At 38.0% G+C, this 26,308-nt stretch overlaps 1 protein-coding gene across 1 annotated transcript in view; it reads right to left on the bottom strand.

Moving 5' to 3' along the window:
- LOC133285122 (phospholipid-transporting ATPase 3-like) overlaps positions 1-26,037 on the bottom strand; it is a 46,955-nt gene extending 20,918 nt beyond the window's left edge. The window contains exons 1-12 of the mRNA XM_061482296.1: positions 25,902-26,037; positions 23,767-23,776; positions 23,576-23,657; positions 23,079-23,189; positions 21,937-22,014; positions 21,746-21,842; positions 17,997-18,103; positions 17,703-17,768; positions 7,876-7,997; positions 7,392-7,482; positions 7,221-7,298; positions 7,023-7,139 (exon numbers count right to left, since the gene is read on the bottom strand). Coding sequence (XP_061338280.1) covers positions 7,023-7,139; positions 7,221-7,298; positions 7,392-7,482; positions 7,876-7,997; positions 17,703-17,768; positions 17,997-18,103; positions 21,746-21,842; positions 21,937-22,014; positions 23,079-23,189; positions 23,576-23,657; positions 23,767-23,776; positions 25,902-26,037 — 1,095 coding nt within the window. The remainder of the gene's footprint in view (positions 1-7,022; positions 7,140-7,220; positions 7,299-7,391; positions 7,483-7,875; positions 7,998-17,702; positions 17,769-17,996; positions 18,104-21,745; positions 21,843-21,936; positions 22,015-23,078; positions 23,190-23,575; positions 23,658-23,766; positions 23,777-25,901) is intronic.
- Positions 26,038-26,308: the final 271 nt, after the last annotated feature.

Raw genomic sequence — 26,308 nt, 5'->3', positions numbered from 1 at the left:
AAGGCCAGATATCTCCTTCGCAGTGAGTGTTGCAAGTCAATTTCTTGATTCTCCCTGTGACTCCCATTGGGATGCAGTTATTAGAATTCTCCGATATATTAAAAAGGCGCCAGGAAGAGGTTTATTATATACAAATAAAGGGAGTTCAGAGATCTCTAGTTATTCAGATGCTGACTGGGCAGGTTCTCCTTCAGATAGACGATCCACCTCAGGGTATTGTGTTCTCTTCGGAGGAAATTTGATCTCTTGGAAGAGTAAGAAGCAAACTGTGGTCGCCAGATCCAGTGCGGAGGCAGAATATCGGGCAATGGCAAATGCAACCTGTGAGCTCATCTCGCTGAGTCAATTGCTGAAGGAACTCCATCTCTGTGAACAAAGGCCTGTGAAGCTCATTTGTGACAACCAAGCCGCTTTGCATATATCCTCTAACCCAGTCTTTCATGAGAGGACCAAGCATATAGAAATTGACTGTCATTTTGTTAGAGAAAAGATCCAGTCAAGGGAGATCGAGACAGCATTTGTCAATTCCAATGATCAACTTGCGGATGTATTCACTAAAGCTCTTAGAGGTCCCCGAATAGATCATATTTGTAACAAGCTGGGAGCTTTTGATATATACGCACCAGCTTGAGGGGGAGTGTGATACAGACTACTAAGATAATCAAATAATCAACAGAAACACAAGCTATTTTGGGCCCAGAAGAATCTGGATTTTTATATATATTGGACAAGAAAACAGAATTACAATAAGCAACTTCACCAATAGTATTGTAAAGGCAGAAACAAAGGACAATTACAGAGACTCTAAGCAAGACACATTACAGAGACAATTTGCAGAATATAAAAGAGAATTACAACAATCAAGGAAATTACAGTAAAGGATAATTCTAGAGGAATTCTAGAGCCCCTAGTCTCTCCCAAATCACCCTAAGGTGCCCAAGGTTCCAAATGCCCAAAAGATACTTCCATTCACCTACTATCTCCTATTTATTCTAATAGCTCAGCAGTAACAAACTTGCCATGCTTGCCACGATTACTAACCAATTCCCACTCTCACAAATTTGGGAATATTCTCCCATAACTGATTTGATGACTCAGCATGTACTGATCCCCTGTATACACTTCTAGAATTCAACCATAAGTTTGGTATCGTATCAATACTCCCTCCCAAAACTTTCACCTTGTCCTCAAGGTGAAGATTTTCCTGAAAATAGCTATCTCCGGGGTCCCAATGCTTGAATTGTGAGGACCAACTTATGCATGAAGGACATGCTTCAACAGGATGGCAATGTGCTTCTTTCAATAAAAGAGACCTTGAAAGCTGCACAGCCAGAAAAAATCTTAGGAAATTTCTGCTGAGAGTTAGTTCCTTGAGTTCAATCCAGCCACCTTCACAGCTTCCAAAACTTTTCTTGATATAGAATAGATCTATATATCCAGCATTCTTTTTAGAAATCGTTGTCCCTAAGGTTAATCCATCCAGCAAAACCGAAATTACTTCATGATTTGAAAGAGCAGGAGCTTTTGCGAAATCAAAACCACCTTTCTTAGCCAAAGAAAGCATTTGTTCTAGCTTCAACACATTGTTCAAAATCCCACACAATCTACCTTTGGTCAAGAATATCCCTTCCACAAGGAAGAGATCACCATTTCCTATTTCTTTTACCTCAACAACCCTTTGCCCCTCAATTATACTTTGCACCTTCCGAGGCAAAATCTCAGGATCACACTTAAATTGCTCCAAATCATACAAGTGTTTCCCATTTACATCGAGACGAACCTTACCTCCTTTATATTCTGAGGCGACAAGCATGGATTGAACACCGCCAAATTGCAACTGCTTCCAGTCCACCAGAATTTTGCGTGCCTTGTTAGGATAGCCAGCTTGAAATGTCTCCACGTAATTGGCAAGTGGGCTTCCATTCATCTCCACCTCCAAAACATGAAGATGGTCGTAGATCGAAGAAGGTGAGGCCTGACTTGTGATGTGCAGCTCTTTTGTCGTTTTCTTGGTTACAACGTCAAGCACCACATGCTTCTTAGCCACCGATAATTCTGTTGGGTGAGCTGCCTTCCATTTGTAGCTTTCTTGTCCCTCCCTATCCATCGGTCGTTCAACGTGTAGGTGCCATTTGAGTGCGCCCAAAGTGTTGGCGTTCGTCCCCTCATGTCCGTCCTCATCTTGCAAGTTGGGTGACGGTGCAGATTTTAGGTCTGGGTCTAATTTGTTTTTGGATATTGGTTTGGGTCTGGATTCGGGTTGGGATATGGGTTCAGCTTTAGAGTGGGTCTGGCTAGACAAGGCGATGGGCTGACATGCCCATTTTTCACTCAAAACAAAAGCTCTATCGGTTTGGGTCTGGGGCAATTTAAAATCCAGTTGGGCCTGACCCGTTAATTTATTAGATTGGCCCATTTTTTTCACTTTCTTTTCTGACCTAATTTTCTCTTCTATCCAGTTCTCCATTTGCAGCCTCTTATCCGCCTCATCTTGATATCCAGAACTCTCTGCCACTTTCTCAAAAAGATTCAAGTATAGTGGTTTGGATAATGGTGATGGATTAGCCACCACCGTTGGTGGCTGTAGCGTCATCTTCTTACACCCCTGCAACAACTCTATTTTTTTCTCCAAAAAAATTTCGTCAAGTGACTTCGGGAGTAGTGATGGAAGGGCCACCTCCACTGGTGGTTGTGGCATCTGTGGTACGCGGATGACTTTTGTCAAATTCTCCCTCATATTCATAAGCTCTTCATTTCGCTCTTCCCTTGCGATCTCTTCTTTGTCATGCTTCTCTAGCACAAAAGCAAGTGATTGGTTCTCATCTATTGGCATGATTTTCCCTTGGTTTCTCCTCTCCTGCATGATTTCTGGTTTCTGTTCTCCTTCCATGGCGTCTAACTTCCTCAACATTGATTTAGTTTGCCTTTGGGGTTTCGATTTAGAGGCATCCGATTCCTCATCATCATCTACCAAATGAATTTCAGGTAGATATTTCTCTATAAGTGCTCTCTCAAAGTCCATCCAGTCTGCATTTGGATTGTACCACCTCCAACCTTGATACCAGCTAAATGCAGTCCCTCTGAGCCCTCTCACAGCTTCCTTCAACTTCTCAGTTTCATTGATTCTTTCTATTCGAAAAAATTGATCCAAATAGATCAGCCATCCCCAAGCTTCATCATCTTCTCTGTCTCCATAGAATAAAGGAATCTTCATTCTGCGAAATTGATTCTCCATCACCAGACCTCTTCGGGTTTCCATTTTTGGCTGTGAAACTTGCATTCCGTCTCGCCTTCTGTTCGTTCGTTTACTGTAAGAGTGATTCTTGGTCTTCTCAAGAAGTTCATCAAGGAGCCTGAGTATCTCCCTATGATTTTCTTCAACTTGTCTTCCTCTTTTCTTCCAATCTTCAAATCTGATTTCCAACTGTCTCTCTTCTTTCCTCCAATCTTTAGATCTGTTTTCCATTCTTTCTTTCTTGTTTTTTGTTGTTGTTGTTGTTCAAAGCTACCCGGATCGGATAGCTCTGATACCAATTGATACAGACTACTAAGATAATCAAATAATCAACAGAAACACAAGCTATTTTGGGCCCAGAAGAATCTGGATTTTTATATATATTGGACAAGAAAACAGAATTACAATAAGCAACTTCACCAATAGTATTGTAAAGGCAGAAACAAAGGACAATTACAGAGACTCTAAGCAAGACACATTACAGAGACAATTTGCAGAATATAAAAGAGAATTACAACAATCAAGGAAATTACAGTAAAGGATAATTCTAGAGGAATTCTAGAGCCCCTAGTCTCTCCCAAATCACCCTAAGGTGCCCAAGGTTCCAAATGCCCAAAAGATACTTCCATTCACCTACTATCTCCTATTTATTCTAATAGCTCAGCAGTAACAAACTTGCCATGCTTGCCACGATTACTAACCAATTCCCACTCTCACAAATTTGGGAATATTCTCCCATAACTGATTTGATGACTCAGCATGTACTGATCCCCTGTATACACTTCTAGAATTCAACCATAAGTTTGGTATCGTATCAGAGTGTTAGAAATAATATTAATTTATTATTATTAGAATAGTCTAGAATAGTCTAGATTGTGGGCTTGGCCCATTAGGTCATCCCATTAGGTCTTTTAGTCTCTATAAATAGAGAGTCTCCTTGTACAGACTTACACACTTGAATATACAATATATTTCAGATTCAATTCTTACAATATATATGCACTAGCTTGAGGGGGAGTGTTAGAGTAGGTGTTAGAATAGTTCAGTGTATATAATAGAATAGTCCCATATCTTGTGGGCTTAGCCCATTAGGTATTTTAGTCTCTTTAAATAAAGAGCTCTTGTATGTTGTAACACTATTATTTGATATACAATTGTTCTATTATTTAATCTCAAGTGCTTATATTATTCTCTAAACACCCCAGACGCTTGTGATGGAGCAAAATATAGATTTTGCAGTAGAAGGATGATGTGTCATCCATAGCTATTTTTGGTATCTTTTATAGCATGTTCTGGAAGGAGATAATACAACTCACCCAGCTCATCAGCAATTACAACTGTCTTCCTCATGATGAGGTCCTGAATAACACAATGAGAAAGGAAAAAGGTGATAGAACAATTCAAATCAGTTGTAAGCTTATGAGTGGAGATAAAATTCGTGCAAAGCTGAGGAACACAAAAAATATTTTTAAGAAAAATGGAAGGTTGAATGTGAATGTTACCAGAATCAATAACTGATTTATGGGATCCATTGGCAACGGCTATAATATGAATACCAACAGTAGGATGATAAGAAAGAAAAGACTCAACAAGACAAGTCATATGATCAATTGCACAAGAATCCAAAATCCATGAGGTTCTAAAATAAGTGCAAGAAGCAAGAAGAGGTTATCAGACAAGATCAAAGAACTGTCAAATGGCTCACACAGATTTTCAATAGCAGCCTTAAGCTGCTCCAACTCCCCTTGCCGAATATTCACATATGAAGAGACATATGGAGGTTGTGTAACAGTCGAATCACCATCAAAATCGGCCATAACACAAAGAAAAAGTCAAAAACAACAACAAAATCAACCATACGAACACCCAAACAACTTCTAACTCCGGAGACGAACAGTGTTTCCGGCGATGAACAATGCACGATGAACAGTACGCATGAACAGTACATCCGTAAACTGATAGATCTGGGGGGAAAAGAGTCAAGCAAAGGTCCTCTCGGTCCGAATGGTCCCTGGAAATTTTCCAGTGGCGGCTTGGTGGCGTTGAAAGGCAAACAAATAGTGTTCCTCTCTAAAGACGGCAGTCGTGGAAGCAGAGCCCTCAGAATCGAGAGCTCTGATACCAACTTGAAAAATTGAAGGAAAATATATTAACTGTACAAGAGTTCTCTATTTAAAGAGACTAAATGACCTAATGGGCTAAGCCCAAAGAAGATTCTAGAATGAAAAAATAAATAACTAGTTACAATTATTTACAACAGAAGTCTTTCTTGCGCAAGAACCTAAACCATTGAACGATACTCCCCTCCACAATAATGAAAGCCAAATGCACCTTCTCCAATGACTTGACATGCTGCACCTCAAAAAAAGTCTCAGCCTCGTTATCCAACCCAAGGGATATGTTGAGATATATAAAACCATTAATGTAGCCTCACCCAACAACTTAAGCTTTTGGATTGAATTAGTTCTTTACATGGTATCAGAGCCTCGGTGTACCGAATTCGATCTTCACCGCCCCCCACTTTTTTTCTAGTAGAATTTCCTTCTTCGCACAGGTAGGTGAGCCTGTGCATTGTCCACCCTTCAAGCCCAATGGGCTCTCGTGTGAGGGGGCGTCTTGAGATATATAAAACCATTAATGTAGCCTCACCCAACAGCTTAAACTTTTGGGTTGAATTGATTTTTTACAGGATCATTGTGATCAAAGGTGGGTAGCTCCACCATTTTTGCCCAAGAACGAGCCATTGTTCCAATGCAATCCGACCCAATACCCTCTCCGTTCTCCTCAACATGCTTGGTCGAATAGGGATGAATCTCTTCACGAACAAATTGCTCAATTGTGCTATCATCCTCCAATTTAATGCCTTGCTTCTACATCCACCTTCCAATAAGATGCTTGATGCTGTGAATCCCATATAAGCTTTGCTTGATCTCTTGAAGGTATGTGCCATGGTTGCTGGCCACTATCATCAGGAACTCCACAGAATTCTCTAAAGCTATGATTCTTGACTCCACTCCAGCCAATACCAAAACTGTTAGCGTCCTAGAACAGTTGTTGTCTATAACTATAGAAAGAGGGAAAAGAGATAGAGATAGAGGGGTTGTAATAAGGGTATTCTGTTATTCAGAAGATAGGAAATCAAGAGGAGGAATCCTCTTTCCAAGGGGCAACTTGGATGGCTCAGTTTTCTGTTACTCTTCAAGATGATCCTCAGCATTACAATTTCTCCTAGTTGACTACCTACCTAACCTCCGAACTTATATTGTAACTGCCTGTAACCAACTAATTAACCCTTTTACAGTTTATTCCTTCAGGAATATACCCTCAAAACCTTATTCTCATTATAATGTTCTGACTCATACCTAACAAAAAAGGAATTTTCTCCAGGGTAGAGTTGGAAAAAGGTGCAAATGGAACTTAAAAGAGATTAATCATTAGTGAATTTTGGAGATGAAAAAGCAATAAAGCAGGAGAAAACATCTCTTTCTTGAATGTGCAAACTTTGAGAAGGATTTGGTCAAGGATTTTTTTCAGGCATTTAATGTGGGTATATTGTGTTTGACATGGCAGAGAATTGATGGTCACAATACAAAACTACTTTTATTCTGGGTTTTCTTAGAAGGTCATCCTGATGGTTTTAGAAACCTTTCTTTAGATTGATTTCTTTTATTCTTTTGTTTTTTTTTCCTCCATTTTGAGTATATGCTGTTGTCTATCTTACAATTTCTTTTTTTCTCATTAATAATAATTGTTTTTCAATCAAGCAAAAAATGTCATAGTAACTTACCTGCCCAAGCTCTTCATTCAGGTTTGAAGTTCTGGCCAATGCAGGTGTATTAGTTTCTTTATGGTACATGCACAAGTCCTTGTTGATAAATTGAGTTGACTGAATAAACTTTACCATCTGATATAATAACCACAGTAAATAACATTTTCTCTTAAGATATCAGCATTTTTAGGGCATATAAATGACTGAGACACATACCTCTATAGACACATAAAGTGAAATGGGGATGATTGTTGAGTATAGTGTGATAAGGGTAAACATAGTCAGAAGAAAAACCTGACAACACAAGACACGGAATTAACAAATAAGAAGTTAAGAGAAGAAATAAAGGAGATGGCTAGTCATCTTGATGCAGTAAGTATACAGTACCAAAAATCTGTTTCTAGGGTTGAACTGTGCTGAGCCCTCTTCCGATGAATCAAGATGTAAGTAAAAATATTTTTTGTTTACAAAGATAGCACTGCAGCTCACACAAATCCAAGGAAATCATTCAGAAATATAAGGGATTACCACATTTGGTCACAATTTCATTTTTTTCCCCAAAATACCATCATTATTTAATTAAACGAAATATAAAAAAGGACAGTCTCCTCAACTTCCCATTCTGTAATCACAATTACAAAAATTTATAGTTATAACAGACTCGTCATTAATGCTTGTGCTTTTTTATAAAACTTCTCGCTCTATAATTACAATTTTTTTTATAAAACCATTTAGTTATGACGGACTTGTCATTATTACTTTCTTTGTTAACCTTAACTTAGAAAAATTGTAGATTGAGGGGTACGTCCCATCAAAACATTTGCAATGGATCAGAAGGTGCGCAGCCAAACTCAATATTTAACTCACACACCTGCCTATGGCCCCAATAAAGCACATCATAAAGAGAGTTCCAAATAGAGTGAGTATGAGCTTGTCTAGCTTCCTCTCCAATGTACTTCTTTTGGAAGGAACGTTCATTGCATTCATCATAACCTGCAATGTTATTCCAAATGTCTGTAAAACAGTATCCATGAACAACTACAGAAGTAGAACATGCTGCAACAAGGTGAAACGACAACAAAATGTCCTGAAAGAGCAAATATAGTTCAAGTTATTTTATAAAGCTCGGTCCAAGAACATAAGTTCATCCACACTGAACAAAAGAACTCAAACAAACAGGACAGCAATCATCACATTCAACACCAGCAGTATTTCTAGCAATGTTATCATGCAACCAAATTATTAGCTTCCACTCTAATTCCCACTTCTTTTTCCCATATTTGAAATATATTTCCGAAAATATTAAATGCTAACCAATAATGTTTATGAATTTACCCAGAAATAACATATTTGGTCAAAGTATTTCTAGGAATGTCATGAGAAAGGTCTAACACCTTAAGTCTGTCAGTTTGAAGAGATTTAAACTAAGTGTTAAACTGACGGTGAATAAAAGATTTGATGCGTTTTAGTGCTGTTAGAGCTTCTGATTTTAGCTTAAGGGCATAAATCCAAGTGAAGCATGTGGTTATATCAACAAAGGAGATATAGTAAGAAAAGCCTTGGGATGATTTAAGAGAAGCAGGACCCCACAAGCCACTATAAACTAGAGTAAAAGGTTCAGTATAAACAGTAGAAGGGAAAGATAGTAATCAGTGAGATTTACCAAGACAACATGCTGCACAGAAGTCAACCAACGATTCATTACTGACTGGTATTACATTTTTTAAATACAATTTTGAGAGGTTGACTTCTGTATTCAAAACTAACATTTACATTTGATTGAAAAACAAAAGTATTACAAGAGAGAATACAAGGATTATTCACAGGTTGACTATCTGAATTAGATACTACGTTTTTTTTTTATACACATTGTTACATTTATTGTTATTACAGAAGCTAGAGGACACAATATTAGCACGAAAAGAAGCTCTAGTGGAAAGCTGAAGACCACTAAACTTTTACAATTTGTCTTGTCTAACGTAGCCATGAAGAAGAATTTAACTAGTGACCTGGGATTTTGCATAACAGAAACGAGGGTAAACTCAAAATAAACATGGTTATCATCAGCAGATAGCAAATATGCTCACACTAATTAAGTTTTTGGTTATAGATGGAACAAGAAGAAAGATTATGCAAGCGCGGGGTGGTGTTAGAATTGAAAAGAGAGGGAAATTTATTGGAGCCAGCAGAAGTTATTTGCAAACCTTGGCCATTACCAACAAAGAGCTGATTTGGTCCAGTGAACTGAGAGCTTTGGAGAAGGATTTAAGGATCCGTGGTTACATGGTGAGAAGCTTATGAGTCTGGGTAGCAATCAAGAGCTAGTTGATCAAAGGAGGATAAAATTGGGGCACAAGGTGATTGAACTAGTCCAAGTGTAGTTGAGTGTGAAAGTTCAGCAAGTTGTGACTGTGAAGTATGGAGGAAAAGATCAGAAAGATATCCTTGATGAGGAAGGGTGCAGTGAGGAGAAAACGAAGATTTCACCGGAAAATTCCGAGTCACCTGGAAAATTTGAGTCATCGGAAAATTCTAAGTCGTCGAAGGGCCAGGTTAAGGAGAAAGCTGTAGCAAACCTCCAGCAACAGATAGAAACTTCATGTCAGCAGAGTTAGCAGGTTACTGGTGACCTGCCACCACTTCGTTCGTCACAATTCTGATAACGACCACCATGCCAGCTAACACGTCCTTCCTGAGGAGGCTTACCTCAGCCATTATCAGCTTCATGCATCACATGTTGTTGGCGAGAACATTGATTGGTATACCCCTGTTCTGGTGAGCACTAAATAGGGGCAAACAGAGGTCCACAGTGAGCAACATTAATGGAGCCCATGGTTTGAGATGCAGCTTGAAACATTGCAGGCATTGATTCCTCAGCCAGCAACTGTGATTCCAGATCTTCAAAACTATTTGAAGACTCTCGTCCACGGAAATATGTAATAAAAGGAGCATAATCCTCCAGCAAACCTTCAAGAACGGTTTCAATGAGTTCTTGCTCAAAAATTGGATCTCCGATAATGTGTGTATCAACAAGAGCATTCAAACGAGCAAGATATTCTTAAATGCTCTCGTCATTCTTCTTAATTGTTGAGATATACCATGTTGAGATATATAAAACCATTAATATATTTGTTGAGATATATAAACCATTAATATAGTCTCACCCAAAAGCTTAAGCTATTGGGTGAGTGATACAGACTACTAAGATAATCAAATAATCAACAGAAACACAAGCTATTTTGGGCCCAGAAGAATCTGGATTTTTATATATATTGGACAAGAAAACAGAATTACAATAAGCAACTTCACCAACAGTATTGTAAAGGAAGAAACAAAGGACAATTACAGAGATTCTAAGCAAGACACATTACAGAGACAATTTGCAGAATATAAAAGAGAATTACAACAATCAAGGAAATAACAGTAAAGGATAATTCTAGAGGAATTCTAGAGCCCCTAGTCTCTCCCAAATCACCCTAAGGTGCCCAAGGTTCCAAATGCCCCAAAAGATACTTCCATTCACCTACTATCTCCTATTTATTCTAATAGCTCAGCAGTAACAAACTTGCCATGCTTGCCACGGTTACTAACCAATTCCCACTCTCACAAATTTGGGAATATTCTCCCATAACTGATTTGATGACTCAGCATGTATTGATCCCCTGTATACACTTCTAGAATTCAACCATAAGTTTGGTATCGTATCAGTGAGGCTTAAGCTTTTGGGTGAGGCTATATTAATGGTTTTATATATCTCAACATTAATATTTCTAAGCTTAGATCTGACTTGATTAGCCTTGGCCTTTATCACTGAATCGAAGTAGCGATGAAACTTTTCCCAAGCTTGGTGTGATAGTTTGATATGAAGGACTTTGTCGATAATCTCTTCTAACATCGACGATTGCAGCCATGTGAGAACCATTGGTTTTCTCATATTCAACATATGTTGGATTCACTCTTTCGATCAACCAATCCTCTTCTGACTCATATCTCATGCACTTTTGGATGGATGAGAATTGTTCTAGTTGATGAGCAATGATTGGTGCCTCGATTATTTGTTTCAAAAGTAGAAAATTCTTGGTGGATCTCCTCAGGGAGAAGACACAGAATGAATTGTTTGAGTGGAAGCTTGAGCCATGATTGGACGCAATAAATGAATCAGGGCCCCAAGAACTAGAGCTCTGATACCATAAAAAAGTGGGAAAAAACCAAAAGAATATGAGAGAAAAGCACGAGGGAAGGAAAATTGAGATTCTTTGATTATGATTGAAGTTACAGATCTGAATATTAGATATGTAGTTGTAGCTTCTTTAAATGTTCCTGCATGTATCAGATACTTTTCCTATCCAGTCTGTTACAGATCTGTTAGGTGTTAGCTGTCCATTATCATTGTATTCAGTTAGTTAGATCATCACTCTATATATATAGTGATAGAGTGCACATTGTACATTCAGATTACATAATACAATTCTTACATTCTCTCTCTCTTTCTTCTCTCTCTTACTCTCATCTATGGCTTCTCTCAAGAACTCGAATATGGTATCAGAGCTCTCTTTCTGAGGGCCTGATCCATTTTTGTGCTCCACTATGTCTTCCGCATCGAACACCAACAACAACACTTCAACAGAAAATAGCGTTCCAGCATCTTCTAGGTCGAACAAAGATTCAACACAAATGGAGAATCGTTCACCACTTCTATTCAATCATCAAATCACTGTGAAGCTCACTGAAAACAACTATCTGTTCTGCAATCAAATAATCGAACTTATTATCACTTCACACCAACTTCATCGTCACCTGGTGAAACCAAAGATTCCAGTACAGTTTGCATCTGATGAAGATCGAGAGAACGATATCCAGAATCCAGAGTATGTGCAATGGATTACACAAGACTCAATGTTGTTGTCTTGGCTTCTATCAACAATCTCAGAATCTGTTGTCAATGAAATTCTTGGAGTCAAATATGCATACGAAGCTTGGGACAAAATACACAAGCTCTTTCATGGAGTGATGAAGTCTAGATCTCGTCAACTGCGCTCAGAACTAAGAACCATCAGGAAAGGTAACAGATCTGCAAAGGAATACTTGTCTCGAATCAAAAGCCTATGTGATTCATTAAAGGCTATAGGAAATCTAGTCACAAATGAAGATAGAACAGATTACATACTGGAAGGACTTCCAGTCGAGTATAATGCTTTTGTAACAACCGTTCATGGAAGAGAAAATCCTTACTCCGTTGAGGATCTGGCTATAGAGTTGATGACACATGAACAGATGCTGTTGAAACAGAGTGAATCCCTTCTTGACTCTGTCACTGTGAATGTAGCTCAAAAACAGAGCAACACTGCTGAGACAACTCCTCTGTTTGCCCCTGTTTTAGCGAACCAAGAACAGAGCACTGGTAAGGTCTCTGAATAGATTGGTTTTGTTAATACTCTTCGCTCTAATGACTTCAACAGAGGATGAGGACGATATATTGGAAGAAATAATAGAGGTAGAGGCCGTGGGAATAGACAAAACGTTCATTGTCAGCTCTACTACAGATATGGTCACGATGTGAGATCTTGCTGGCATCGTTTTGATGAAGACTTCACACCCACACTTCCACCTCTACAGAGTTCATCAAACGATCAATTCTTTGCTCAAAATCAGACTCCACAAATCCAGCAGCGAAATTATCAGTATGTTCGTCCAGTTGCTACTGTACCTCAAGCTATGATGACTGTACAGCCAGGATTGCTTCCAACTCCAATTTCTTCTCCAGCTATTGAGTGGTATCCAGACTCAGGTGCTTCACATCATGTTACTGCAAACCCAATGAACTTGATTCAGAGTCAACAACTAAGTGGTTCTGATCAGGTCATCATTGGTAATGGGCAAGGTTTGAACATTAAAGCAATTGGATCTTCAAGTTTTCTGTCACCTTGTGATTCTAATACAAGTTTGCATCTTAAAAACCTTTTGTTAGTTCCTTCCATTATGAAAAACCTTATGAGTGTTAGTCAATTTGCCAAAGATAATTGTGTTTATTTTGAATTTCATCCCAATGTTTGTTTTGTCAAATCACAGGTATCTCATAACATCCTTCTCCGAGGAGTGCTTGGAGATGATGGTCTGTACAAGTTCTCAGACATCTCTCTTCCTTTGAAATCTGCTTCTTGCACTCTGCCATCCACAACTTCTAGCTCAGACAACACCTTTTCTGGTGCTATTTCACAATGTAATCATGTTCATAGTGTCAATAAAATTGTGAATCACACTGATCAGTCTTGTAATAGTGATAGACAATCATGTATGCCTTCAGATTCTGCATTTTTCTTATGGCATTGCCGTCTAGGGCATCCTAATCATGTAACTTTGACAAAGATGCTTCACTCTTGTAACATTCCAGCTTCAAATAAAATTGTCAGTGAATTTTGTTCATCTTGTTGTCTTGGTAAGGCACATAGACTCCCCTCATATCCCTCTCTGTCTGAATATGATACTCCCTTTGCTCTACTTTATTGTGACCTTTGGGGACCAGCTCCTTTTACATCAACCATGGGATACACTTATTACCTCTCAATTGTTGATGCCCATACCAGATACACTTGGATTTATTTACTGAAACAAAAATATGATGCCTTTCCTACATTTAAACAATTTCACTCATTGGTAACAACTCAGTTTCAGCTACCTATTAAGGCTTTACAAACAGATTGGGGTGAGGAATTCAAATCCTTTTCTGATTATCTTAAACTCAATGGCATTACTCATAGAGTTGCATGTCCACACACTCATCACCAAAATGGTGTTGTTAAACGTAAACATCGTCATATTGTTGAAACGGGACTGACATTATTGTCTCATGCCTCCTTACCACTAAAAAAATTCTGGGATTATGCCTTTCTTTCAGCAATATATTTAATAAACATATTACCCACTGCATCTTTACATTTTGATGTTCCTTACACAAAATTGTATAAGCAAAAACCAAAATATCAGTTTCTTAAAACCTTTGGGTGTGCATGTTTTCCCTTTTTGAGGCCTTACAACAGATACAAACTTGAGTTTCGTTCTCAAGAATGCTTGTTTCTTAGCTACTCCACAAATCACAAAGGTTATGTCTGTTTAAGTAGAGAAGGCAGAGTCTATATCTCCAAGGATGTATTATTCAATGAATATAAATTTCCTTATCATTCTTGGACTGACACCAGAATTAGTCCCACTTCTCCAATCATTCCAGTTTCTGCTCAAATTCCTCGTGTCTCCTCATTCTTCTACTTTTACTCATACTTTGTCACCTGTACAGTTTCAGTCACCTATCCTGAGCTCTCCTCTGCAGTCCAACTCTCAATCTGATTCCTCTTCTTCCTTTCACAGCCCTCTTCCTGCCCAAACAGTGCAGTCCTCTTCTGATCCCTCCTCCACTTCTTCTTCTTCTTCTTCTTCTTCTTCTTCCTCAGTCTCTGAATATATTCCCCCAAACTCCTTACCAATAATTTCACCTCCACACTCTATTCAGACCAGATCTAAGACAGCAGCCCGATCCATTGCTCTCCTTGCTCATATTGAACCATCTACTGTGAAACAAGCTCTAACCAGTCCCCCTTGGTTTGAGGCCATGCAAGCTGAGTATAATGCTTTAATAACTAACAATACATGGACTCTTGTGTCTCTGCCTCCCAAAAGGAAATCAATTGGCTGCAAATGGGTTTTTAAAGTTAAAGAAAATCCTGATGGTTCTGTGAATAAATACAAGGCTAGACTTGTGGCTAAGGGATTTCATCAACAAGAAGGATTTGACTACAATGAAACCTTTTCACCTGTAGTCAGACCTGTCACCATTCGAATAATGATCACTCTTTCTCTCACTCACTCCTGGTCAATTCGGCAGTTGGATATTAATAATGCTTTTCTCAATGGTGACTTACAAGAAGATGTCTACATGTCACAGCCCCCTGGGTCTGAAAATTCTGATAAGAGCTTAGTTTGCAAGCTCAATAAAGCATTGTATGGGCTTAAACAGGCTCCTAGAGCATGGTTTGACAAACTAAAAGGTGCTTTAGTACAGTTTGGGTTCCGATCAAGCTGTTGTGACCCTTCCTTGTTCATTTCCAAAACATCTTCTCACTGCACTTACATCCTTGTATATGTTGATGACATCATTGCGATTGGTACTAATGCTTCTTATATTCAGCAACTGATTCAGCAGCTTCATTCTCAATTTGCACTAAAGGATCTTGGCAATCTTGATTACTTTCTAGGTGTTGAGGTTAAGCCTCATTTTTCTGGTGACTTGGTGTTGTCCCAATCTAAATATATAAGTGATTTACTTACTAGAGCTGATATGTTTGATGCTAAAGGAATTTCTTCTCCCATGCCTTCTCATGGTTTGGATCACACTATTTTTCAGATCCTCATCTCTACAGATCAGTTGTGGGTGCTCTTCAATATGCAACAATCACTCGCCCTGAAATTAGTTATGCTGTCAATAAGGTTTGCCAATTTATGGGTCAGCCTTTAGATGACCACTGGAAAATTGTGAAGAGAATTTTAAGATACTTAAAAGGGACTATTACCTTCGGCCTTGTTCTTCAAAAGGCAAATCCTCAGCTTCCCTTTACTCTCACTGCATACTGTGATGCAGATTGGGCAAGTGACCCTGATGACAGGCGTTCTACTTCAGGGGCAGCTCTCTTCTTGGGTCCTAATCTTGTTTCTTGGTGGTGGTCCAAGAAGCAAACTCTTGTAGCAAGGTCCACAACTGAAGCTCAATATAGAAGTTTAGCACTTACTTGTGCTGAAATCTTGTGGATTAAGTCTCTTCTTTGTGAATTACAAGTCTCCTTTGATACTCCACATGTTTTCTGTGATAACCTTAGCACAATGGCTCTCTCTCATAATCCTGTTTTGCATGCCCGCACAAAGCACATGGAACTGGATATATTTTTTGTTCGAGAGAAAGTTCTTGCACATGAGATTATTGTTCATCATATTCCTGCCTCAGATCAGCTGGCAGATACTTTGACAAAGCCTCTTCCATCTGGACATTTTGCAAGTTTAAGAGCCAAACTCAGAGTTCTTGATTCAGTGACTCAAGACCCCTGAGTTTGCGGGGGTGTATTAGATATGTAGTTGTAGCTTCTTTAAATGTGCGTGCATGTATCAGATACTTTTCCTATCCAGTCTGTTACAGATCTGTTAGGTGTTAGCTGTCCGTTATCATTGTACTCATTTAGTTAGATCATCACTCTATATATATAGTGATAGAGTGCACGTTGTACATTCAGATTACATAATACAATTCTTACATTCTCTCTCTCTTTCTTCTCTCTCTTTCTCTCATCTATGGCTTCTCTCAAGAACTCGAATACTGAAAACCCATAGCCGTTTACGTATAGTACATGCAAGCTTGTTAAGCAGGCTTTATCAAAGTAACTAAATGTTAACAGTGCTAACTATCCAAACAGATGCCAGGTTGACATAGCAGAAATAGGGTGCACCCAGATTACTCTGGATGTAGTAGTACAGATACAAAGCTACACTAGTACATGTTATAATGGGTGTGGCCATCGACAAAAAATCATGGGGTGGCAGTGGATGGCGGAGAAAAGGCCACCAAAAAAACAACACAACAGTGGCACGAACCAATCTAAGGATTCCGAAGAATATTTCGGCAACTAGAAAAGCCCATTGACTAAGAGAGAAACATCACTAATAGTGGCACGGTGGAAAGAGAGATGATGCAAGAAGAAACACATAGCAATAGAGGAGGGGTGTACCGCTCCAATTCCATGATGAAGTTATAGGGATTTAGGTAGACAAGGAAAAAATGAGAGAACATACTATAAATAATATTATATAATAATGATATGGGACGTGTAATGTGTTACAAGCTAAATAACACTAATCCTTGTTTATACTTATTGTCATGAACCAACTCTCCCAAAAGCTCAAGCTGTTAAGTGAAGATACATGAATGATTTTATACTACATCTCTAATATGCCCCCTAACATAAGCTCTTTAGGCTTGAAATGTCTACAATGCACAAGCACACCTACCCAATGATCAAATTCAACATTTTTATTAGAGGAATGGGGGCAGCAAGGATGGAACTCTAGACCATTTGGTCATAGAGGTTCTGACACCATGTCATGAATCAATTCTCCCAAAAGCTTAACTTGTTAGGTAAAGACACATGAATGATTTTATATTACATCTCTAACTCTGAGGGTGAGCCTGAAGCAGTGGTAAAGTTCTTTTGTGACTGAAAGATAACAGGGTTCAAATCCGAGGAACAACCTCTTTGCAATTATGCAAGGGTAAGATTACGTACAAAGACTTCCCCCCACCCTCTCTAGTTGGGGTTTAAAGGGGAGTGGTATCTCTAACTCTAATAATAGACTCCAAATCCTAATTAAAAATGAAACAAATAATGGAATAAAAAGAAATAAGAAAACTATTCCTAAAAGATCATTTAAGATACTCTTAAACTATTTCAAGATATTATGAAATATTTCTTTATATATTCTAACACTAATGATAATTATGATATCATAACAAGTACAAAAGAATAGCAGTATGTCACTAGTAACATTTCAAAAAATCAATGCATTACTATCATTACATGTTTATAACTATCTTTTGACTAGATTCAGACCGAGGGCTAGATAATTGATAGAGGTATTATTAGGCATCATTTTACAACTACGAACCTTTGTTTCATGTCCCGTAAAAATAACAACCCCAACAATATACTCTGTATTCCTGAGACTGCACCCCTGAAAAGGCAGGAGATTCAATAAGTCAATGCTAGTTCAGTTTCATAAGCAAATATCAGCACATATTGATGGTAAGAACAATATGATATTTAAAACAAGTCCAACAAAGAAAAAACACTCCACTAACCCCATCAAATGACACAATTATGGCAAGCATATGAATAAACACAGAGCTCACAATATCAAAAAATACTCCAAACAGCATTACAAGAAAAAAGTGTCACATACTCGCAACAAAATTTGGTTTGGATTGAGAGACAGTGTTTGCTTTTGAGTTATAAGATTTCCAGTAAAGGTATACAATGAATTGTTTGGTTGTTCACATTCAACTTCACCTGCAAATAGTGTGAAAACAATTTGTCAGAACTTGAATAAATAAACAACAAATCAAGTTTAAATTTATCATTACAATTGACACTCATCAAAAGCAGCCTCAACTATGAACAGGGACCAAAACCCTGTTTTCCCACCCTTTTTGCCAAAGCCCACTCATTTTCTTTTGCAGATTTTTGCAATTTTACACCCTTTTATAAAATCAGAAGGATTTTAGTGTAAGAATCCCTCTATCTATCAAAAAATCCAGCAGCCCCACCCTCTTTTTGCACCTCAGTGTTCTTCCCGTCCTTTTACAAGCAGCCCCAGGCTCTATTCTCATGTCTTTGCTCTGTCTGTTTTGCCCAGCTTAGTCTTTCCCAGCTTCGAACCGTATGAAAATAGATTAGAAATGCAGGAAGAATGGTAGGGAGAAAATATAAACAAGAGAGATGGGGAAGGAGAATTATGTTATTCAGTTATGAGAAGAGAGAATGCACTAGGAGAATATCTCCCTCACAAGGGTAATACCCTACAATTGAGAAACCCCAGATAACAAACTATCATTTTAGTCTACTCTATTCTGTACAGCTCTCGCTATTTAATCTCTAATTCCTAACTAACTACTGCTTTAACCAATTGTGTTAACTAACTAACCTACTAACTCCTTAGTGTTTATTACTCTTAGAATATACCGTCCAAAGCTTATTCTCCTTATTAGGAATTGGCTCGTGCCTAACAATACCACCCACTACAGGATCAACTTTGTCCTCAAGGTTGAAGTCCAAAAACTGGCTCTGAATGGTAGTAACATCCTCCTAAGTGGCTTCCTCTGGAGGGGTTGGTTCTGCCACTAAATCAAAACCAATTACGCCTACTCCCCGTGCTAGGTAATTATTCGAGCACCCAAAGTCTGAACCGTATAGTAGAGTACTGCATAAATGTCTCCTCTGCAGGATGAATCCCCACTGCCTTCTTAAGCTGAGATACATGAAAAACTTAATGTATCCAAGCTTGAGGAGGGAGTTGAAGCTGAAATGCAACTGGACCAATTTGTCCAATCACCAAGCAAGGGCCATAGTAGCAAGCAGCTAGCTTAGGATGCAAATGGGAGGCATAGAGCCTTGATGGCGGGGTCTATTTTTAAATAAACATGATCCCCTAGCTGGACTGTGCAAGGTTACTTGTGAGCATTAGCATAGTGAACCATATGGGACTAAGCTTTGGTCAATGTCAACCATAGTGAACAAGTCTTGCATCACCCCCTCTACCAAGATTTCTCGTGGGATAAATCGCGAAAGAGATGGTGGAGGTCTACCATAAATGACTTCAAAACGGGTGCAATTTGTTGAGATAAGGAAGCTGGTATTATACAAGTATTCAGCCCAGTGCCAAAAATCACTCCAAGCCTTAGGTTGCTCAGAACTAAAGAAATGCAAGTCTCTAGAGTCCTGCTAGTTAGTACCGTCTTCAATGTCGTGCCCTGTAAGAAAAATAGCTCCTTCCAAAAGGAGATACAAAATTTAGGATCTCTATCACTGACAATAGAGATAGGGACATCATGTAGCCCTACTAATTCCCTGACAAAAATCTCTGCAATGACACGATCTTAATAGGGAGGTTTGATTGGGATATAATGCCCATAAGCAATGCACCACTACTAGAATAGCATCATAACCTTTCGACTTAGGCAGTCACACAATGAAATTCATGCTTAACTCCTCCCAAATGGCAATAAAAATAGTAAGGGTTGTAGCAACCCAACTAGGGAAGAAGCCTGGTACTTGCTGCGCTGGCAAATGTGGTATGCAACCACAAATGCAGTAATGGTCCCTTTCATCCCTATCCAATAAAAGGACTGAGCCACACATCTGTAAGTTTTGTAGACACCTGAATGACCACCAATAGGGGAGGCATGGAATTCCTATGGTAGCGTTGTCCAAGCTGCAGAAGCACAAAGAAGCAACATCCCTTTATAATGAATTCTTCCATGCTCCAATAGTTCAAAGTATAATAAAGGAGGGAATTAGGTTTATGTTGAAGATTCGCCAAAATTCTAGCTAAAACTGGATCAGCCTTAACCTTCTCATCAACGAAGGAAACTTCCTTCCAAAAAGATCGAGAAATGAACAGTAATTCATTCTCATCTTCCTTTGAAAAGAGGGCATATGCTACCCCATTCTTTGTCCCAACCTTGTAGATAATGTCAAACACATATGCCAGTAGCTTTGCCAACCAATTCTGCTGATTATGAGTGGTAATCTGCTGCTCCAACAAATAGTGTAAACTTGACCAGTATACCAGTAAACCTGTGACCAAACAAGTAGGGTCTCAAATGCTGAATGGTGAGGTCTACTAGATCGACTTGTACTTCTCCATCTGAATCCAGCAGCATTCTGAGAAGATTAAAATCATGGGGACAGACTCTACTTCAAACAGTTTCCTCAACGCCTTAGAGGATACCACAGCCTAGTTAAAAAACTATCATTTCAACCTACTCTATTGTGTACAACCCCCACTATTTAAGCTCTAACTCCTAAGTAACTTCTTCTGTAATCAATTGTGTTAACCAACTAACCTACAGACCCCCATATTGTTTATTCCTTCTAGAATATAACCCTTCAAACATTATTCTCCTTGTTAGGAGTTAGCTAATGCCTAACAGCATAACTCTGTTTTTTTATACGTGATGATGTACACTGTAATTTTTCCCCCTTATGCTCCTTGACTTTGTTGTTAACTAGTTAATAATCCCTTAGATTGATTGTGATTGAACGTTAGACTACGGCCTTGGATTATTAATGATAGAGATGTCTTTAATTTGGCTAATTTTTTATTTTTAATATATATGACTGTATGTGTGGTATAAATTATTAATCTTACATTCATAGTATTTAGTATACCAGCCATCCCGCTATCTTCTATCCCATTATAGCATTTTTAGGGTTGACCACTCTCTGCTGCTGTCCAGATTTTGACAATTATGATACCCAAATTGAACACTGCCATCTGATTGGAGGATCTCTATTCAGCATGATATATGACACACTCAATTACACAATTTTATAATAGTTTTACTCAGCCTGAATCCACAACTGATCTGATGCTGGAAAGGGGAATGTGAACATGAACATTTGAACACACAAATTGCATAAAAAATAATATATTACAAATTTGTAGCTACGATGAAGGAAGATAGACAAACAAGAAAATTGGAGTAAAATAACAATGAAAATCCAACAGTAAGTACGTTCTCAAGTAGTTACAACATATCTACAAGAAACTAATATACCATTTCACCAGCTAAACTCCTATACACAGAAGAGGGAGTCACTCGAAAAGATGCTATACATTTCTGTAGTCATACGTATTAAATTGGAAGCAGAATTACATCTCAAAGAAATCAAGGCATGTAGCCAGTCCATAGTAACATACACAATGGACTGATTAAATGCCAATTGCCCAATCCTTGTACTAAATACTAATTACTCGGTACGAACCAAAATTATGATAATGCAACAAAAATTTTACTATAAATGTTTAAGAGAAAAAACAGATTAAAAAATAATTGAAAGGTTGACAACATGTATCCTCAAACTTAAAATGGACATACGTAAGGTTAGTGGATCTGTAGAATTATAGGTTAATCAATAAAAGATGTAAACCTTTAAACTCAGAAGCCTTCTCTGGAGTCAGGTAATCCCAAGTCTTTTCCAATGCTTTCCTAATCTTCAAATTGGTTTCCCCATCCAAATTAGCGGTCTGTCACCCAAACCCAAGGTAAATATACTGCAGACACTGCTAAAAAATTTCCCGAAAAAACTCATACGAGATTGAAAAATATAAATAAATAAACCTCAATGTAGCAGACACCATCTGCATTTGTACTAGCCATGAAAAGCAGATCTGCAGGAAAGAATCCATCCTGCTTTACCTGCAATAAAGAAAAACTTTTAATTCACAGCAGGTATTGAATGTAAATAGAAACACCCACAATTTAACCATGACATTCAGATCAGGAATACAAATCCCAAGGGTATGTAGATTACATAAATCTGCAAACCAAACTAACAATTACACCGAAAATCAAAGATTTACAAGATTGATTTCCTTTCACAACTAATCATTTTTCGTAGCGGTCAAAATTGTAACTAGAGTAATTTCTTTATTGCTTAAAGAGAGAATGAAGTCTTGTATGCAGATTGCAAAGTCTACCTGGAGAGTGTATAACTATGCAACCTAATTTAGCAGTTTTAGAGGTTCGATATAACAAAATGCAGAAATGCAGAGAAGTGTTGAAAACCCCATAATAAGATGATGGAAGTTAAATGAAGAAAAACAAAAAGATTTCAAGGAAAAAAATGCTTCAAGAAAGACCGTGAAGTCTAGATGCAGAAGCAAATTTGATGTGGAATGAGATGGCTGCTTGTACCCAGAGAGTGGGAAGTGGGGTGTTGAAACACAAAGTGGAGTTTATGCATTTGACTGCCATAGACATGAGCACATTGACATTGCCACAACCACCAATCACTATGAAGTTATGATGAGCACAAACGTCAAAGATTAAGCAAGAGCAAAAAGCAAGCAACATACAAAAGACATCATGAAAGCTTGAAGATCAAATAACAAATAAAGATCAAGTGAAGTATAAAGGATGATTCAAGCATCACAATAAAGATTCAAGCAAAGTTAGCATTCATCTTTTAGACTTTGTTGTATAGAATTATCATTACTTGAGCCTAGATGACATCCACAATTGCAAATACATGAAATGAAGACTTTACAAAAATATACTTTCCATGCATTAGGAAAGGTTTGAGTTTGACATATGAAATTATCACTTGGACACTTTCCTAGACTCATGTGAGCTAGACAAGCACAATAACTAGTTAGAATTTAGTTGGAATACATATTACATATCGAACTGGCCTTCTAAGATGCATTATCCAAATGCTTACCATGCATTATCTATATAATCAGTATCTATAGCATTCTCACCTTGACAATGTCTCCAACCTGCAACTTTTTCCAGGGCATAGACTCCCACTTTTGATCTTGCAAAACATCTATCATATTATTGTTTATGGACATGTCATTTTGAAAACGCTTCTGTTATACAAAAATCAAAAAAACAAATAAATAAGAAGAATACACACAAATTCTACTCCTATGAGGAGGGATGGAAAATTTCCAATTAAGGATGCCATCCAAAAAAAATAAAAAGTATAAATAACAAAGTAAATGAGGAGGTCATAACCATATTTTGAAACAAAATAAGCATAATATTTTACAAACATGTAAGTTCATTGTATGATTAAATTCTTATTTCCACATACATATATATTCAACATTCTCCTCTAACATCCTTAATTGGAACTTCGTATAAAATATCTGCCTGAAGGATGAAACCTGAATTCCCTTACCTCCAAAAAAACTTAAGTAAAGCATGTAAAAAAAGAAAGCAATGTGTAAGGAGAATAATAAAATTTTCTTACCCAGTCCTCAAAAGCTTCCTTAATAAGAGAGACGAGAAGAACCAGAGATAGAGGAAGCACATTAGTTATAGGAGACACAGGACTACAACATCAGAAAATTTGTAATTAGAATTATTCTAACTTTATATAAATTTATAAAATTAGCTGGAAAGTATATATGAAAATCATTCAGCATATCAAGTACATATTACTGATAATGACCTTCACAATGAATAAAGCATGACAAAAAGCATAATGCAAGATACAAGAAAAACAGGATAAATGATACCATAGCAGTTTGATTAGAAGTTCATTGTAATAACAACAATGATTAAGTAATGAAGAAAAGAAGAAGTGGAAGAAGTGTTTTATCTGAATAATACTTTCTTGATTCATTGAGAGACCCAATGGGTCCTTTTTATATTGAGTACATCCAACTACCTCAACCACTTTAATAAATATGCAACCTCCAACTACATCAATAAATATACAACTACCAACTAAATATACAACTACCAACTACATCAATAAATACTATCTAGAATATTCTACATAATCTACACTCCCCCTCAAGTTGGGAGATATATATTGATCATTCCCAACTTGTTGATCAAATTCTCAAAGGTCGGCTTAAGTAATCCTTTGGTGAGGATATCTGTCGTCTGTTCCTTGGTAGGTATATATGTCAAGCATACACTACCGTCTTCTAACTTCTCTTTGATAAAGTGACGATCAACTTCCACATGTTTTGTTCTGTCATGATGAACAGGATTTTGAGCAATGCTGACAGCAGCCTTATTATCACAATATAATCTGATAGGTAGGGAATAAGAGATCTTCAACTCCTCCAGAAGCCTTCGTAACCAAATTCCTTCAAGAATACCATGGGCTAGAGCCCGAAATTCTGCTTCTGCACTGCTTCTTGCAACAACAGTTTGTTTCTTACTTCTCCAGGTCACAAGGTTTCCCCAGACATAAGTACAATATCCTGAAGTAGATCTTCGGTCCATTGCAAAGCCAGCCCAATTTGCATCTGTATAGATTTCAATCATCCTTTTGTGCCCCTTTTTAAAGAAAATTCCTTGACCAGAGGTATTTTTGAGGTATTTGAGAATTCTATAAACAGCACTAAGGTGTTTTTCCTTAGGAGAATGCATGAATTGGCTAATCATGCTCACAGCAAAAGCAATATCAGGACGAGTGTGAGACAAATAGATTAATTTCTCCACTAGTCTCTGGTACTGCTCCCTATCAACATCTTCCCCGTCCTCAACACCCATCTTGATATTAGCTTCAATTGGAGTCTCTGTCGGCTTGCACCCAAGCATACCTGTTTCTTGCAACAGGTCTAGAATGTATTTTTTCTGAGTTAAAGAAATTCCTTCCTTACTCCGAGCAATTTCCATGCCAAGGAAATATTTGAGAGATCCAAGATCTTTTAGTTCAAACTGGTCAGCTAAACATTTTTTCAAAGAGGTTATCTCCTCGCTATCATTACCAGTGATAATTATGTCATCAACATAAACGATCAGAATAGCAATTCTTCCTTTGTCGGAGTGTTTAAAAAATAAGGTGTGATCAGTCTGAGCTTGGGTGAACCCTCTTCCCTTAACAGCTTGAGTAAATTTCCCAAACCATTCTCTGGGAGATTGTTTAAGTCCATAGAGAGACTTCTGCAACTTGCACACAGAACCATCCCCTTTTTCAAAACCAGGAGGTGGATCCATGTAAACTTCCTCATGTAGATCACCATTCAAGAAGGCATTCTTAACATCTAACTGTTGCAATGGCCAATCAAGGTTGGAGGCAAGAGATAGCAGAACGCGGATAGTGTTAAGTTTGGCAACAGGAGCAAATGTCTCCTGATAATCTATCCCATGAGTCTGAGTAAATCCCTTAGCAACTAATCTGGCCTTATACCTATTGATGCTATTGTCTGCATTGAATTTTATTGTGAACACCCACTTGCAACCAACAGATTTCTTTCCTTTAGGTAATGTCACAAACTCCCATGTTCCATTTTTTGTAAGTGCATCCATTTCTTCTAATACAGCATTCCTCCATTTTGGGTCATCAAGTGCTTCTTGGATATTTTTGGGTATCCTGGTACTATCTAACATAGTGTTGAAAGCACGAAAACCTGGAGACAACTTTTCATATGAGATATAATGGGAAATAGGATGAGCAGTGCAAGATCTAGTACCTTCCCGAAGAGCAATAGGCATATCAATGTTGGTTGTACTAGTACATTCAAGTGGGTTGCTGGAACAAGGACTCGAATCAGGATCCTGGCAGTCTAGAGTATCTTCATGTGTTTTGCGCCTGCTGTAAAATTTTCCCCATTTACCAGGAGGATCACAAGGAGGATCATTAGATTCAGGTATAGTTGCTCCCCCTGTTTCCTTCCCAATAACTCCCCTTGTTTCCAAAGGCCAAGGTAAGACAGCAGCATCATTTTGTTTCCCAGGCTTATCTTCATCCATACCAATACCAATAGACTCCCCCTGAAGAGAAGTCGGGGAAAAAAAGGATTGTGTCTCATAAAAGGTAACATCCATGGAAACAAAAACCTTACGGAGAGAAGGTGAGTAACACTTATAACCTTTTTGATTAGGGGAATATCCTATGAAGACACATCTAACAGATTTAGGGTCAAGTTTGGACCTGTGATGTGGAGGAATATGCACAAAAACCACACAGCCAAATATTCTGGGAGGAAGAGAAGAAACAGCACTGAAAGAGGGAAAAAATTTA

The sequence above is a fragment of the Gastrolobium bilobum genome, unplaced genomic scaffold (assembly GCF_033153095.1).
Source record: "Gastrolobium bilobum isolate Gb01-03AN ecotype WA unplaced genomic scaffold, APGP_CSIRO_Gbil_v1 utg94591, whole genome shotgun sequence".
Classification (NCBI taxonomy): domain Eukaryota; kingdom Viridiplantae; phylum Streptophyta; class Magnoliopsida; order Fabales; family Fabaceae; genus Gastrolobium; species Gastrolobium bilobum.
This window is presented reverse-complemented; position numbering and strand designations above follow the sequence as displayed.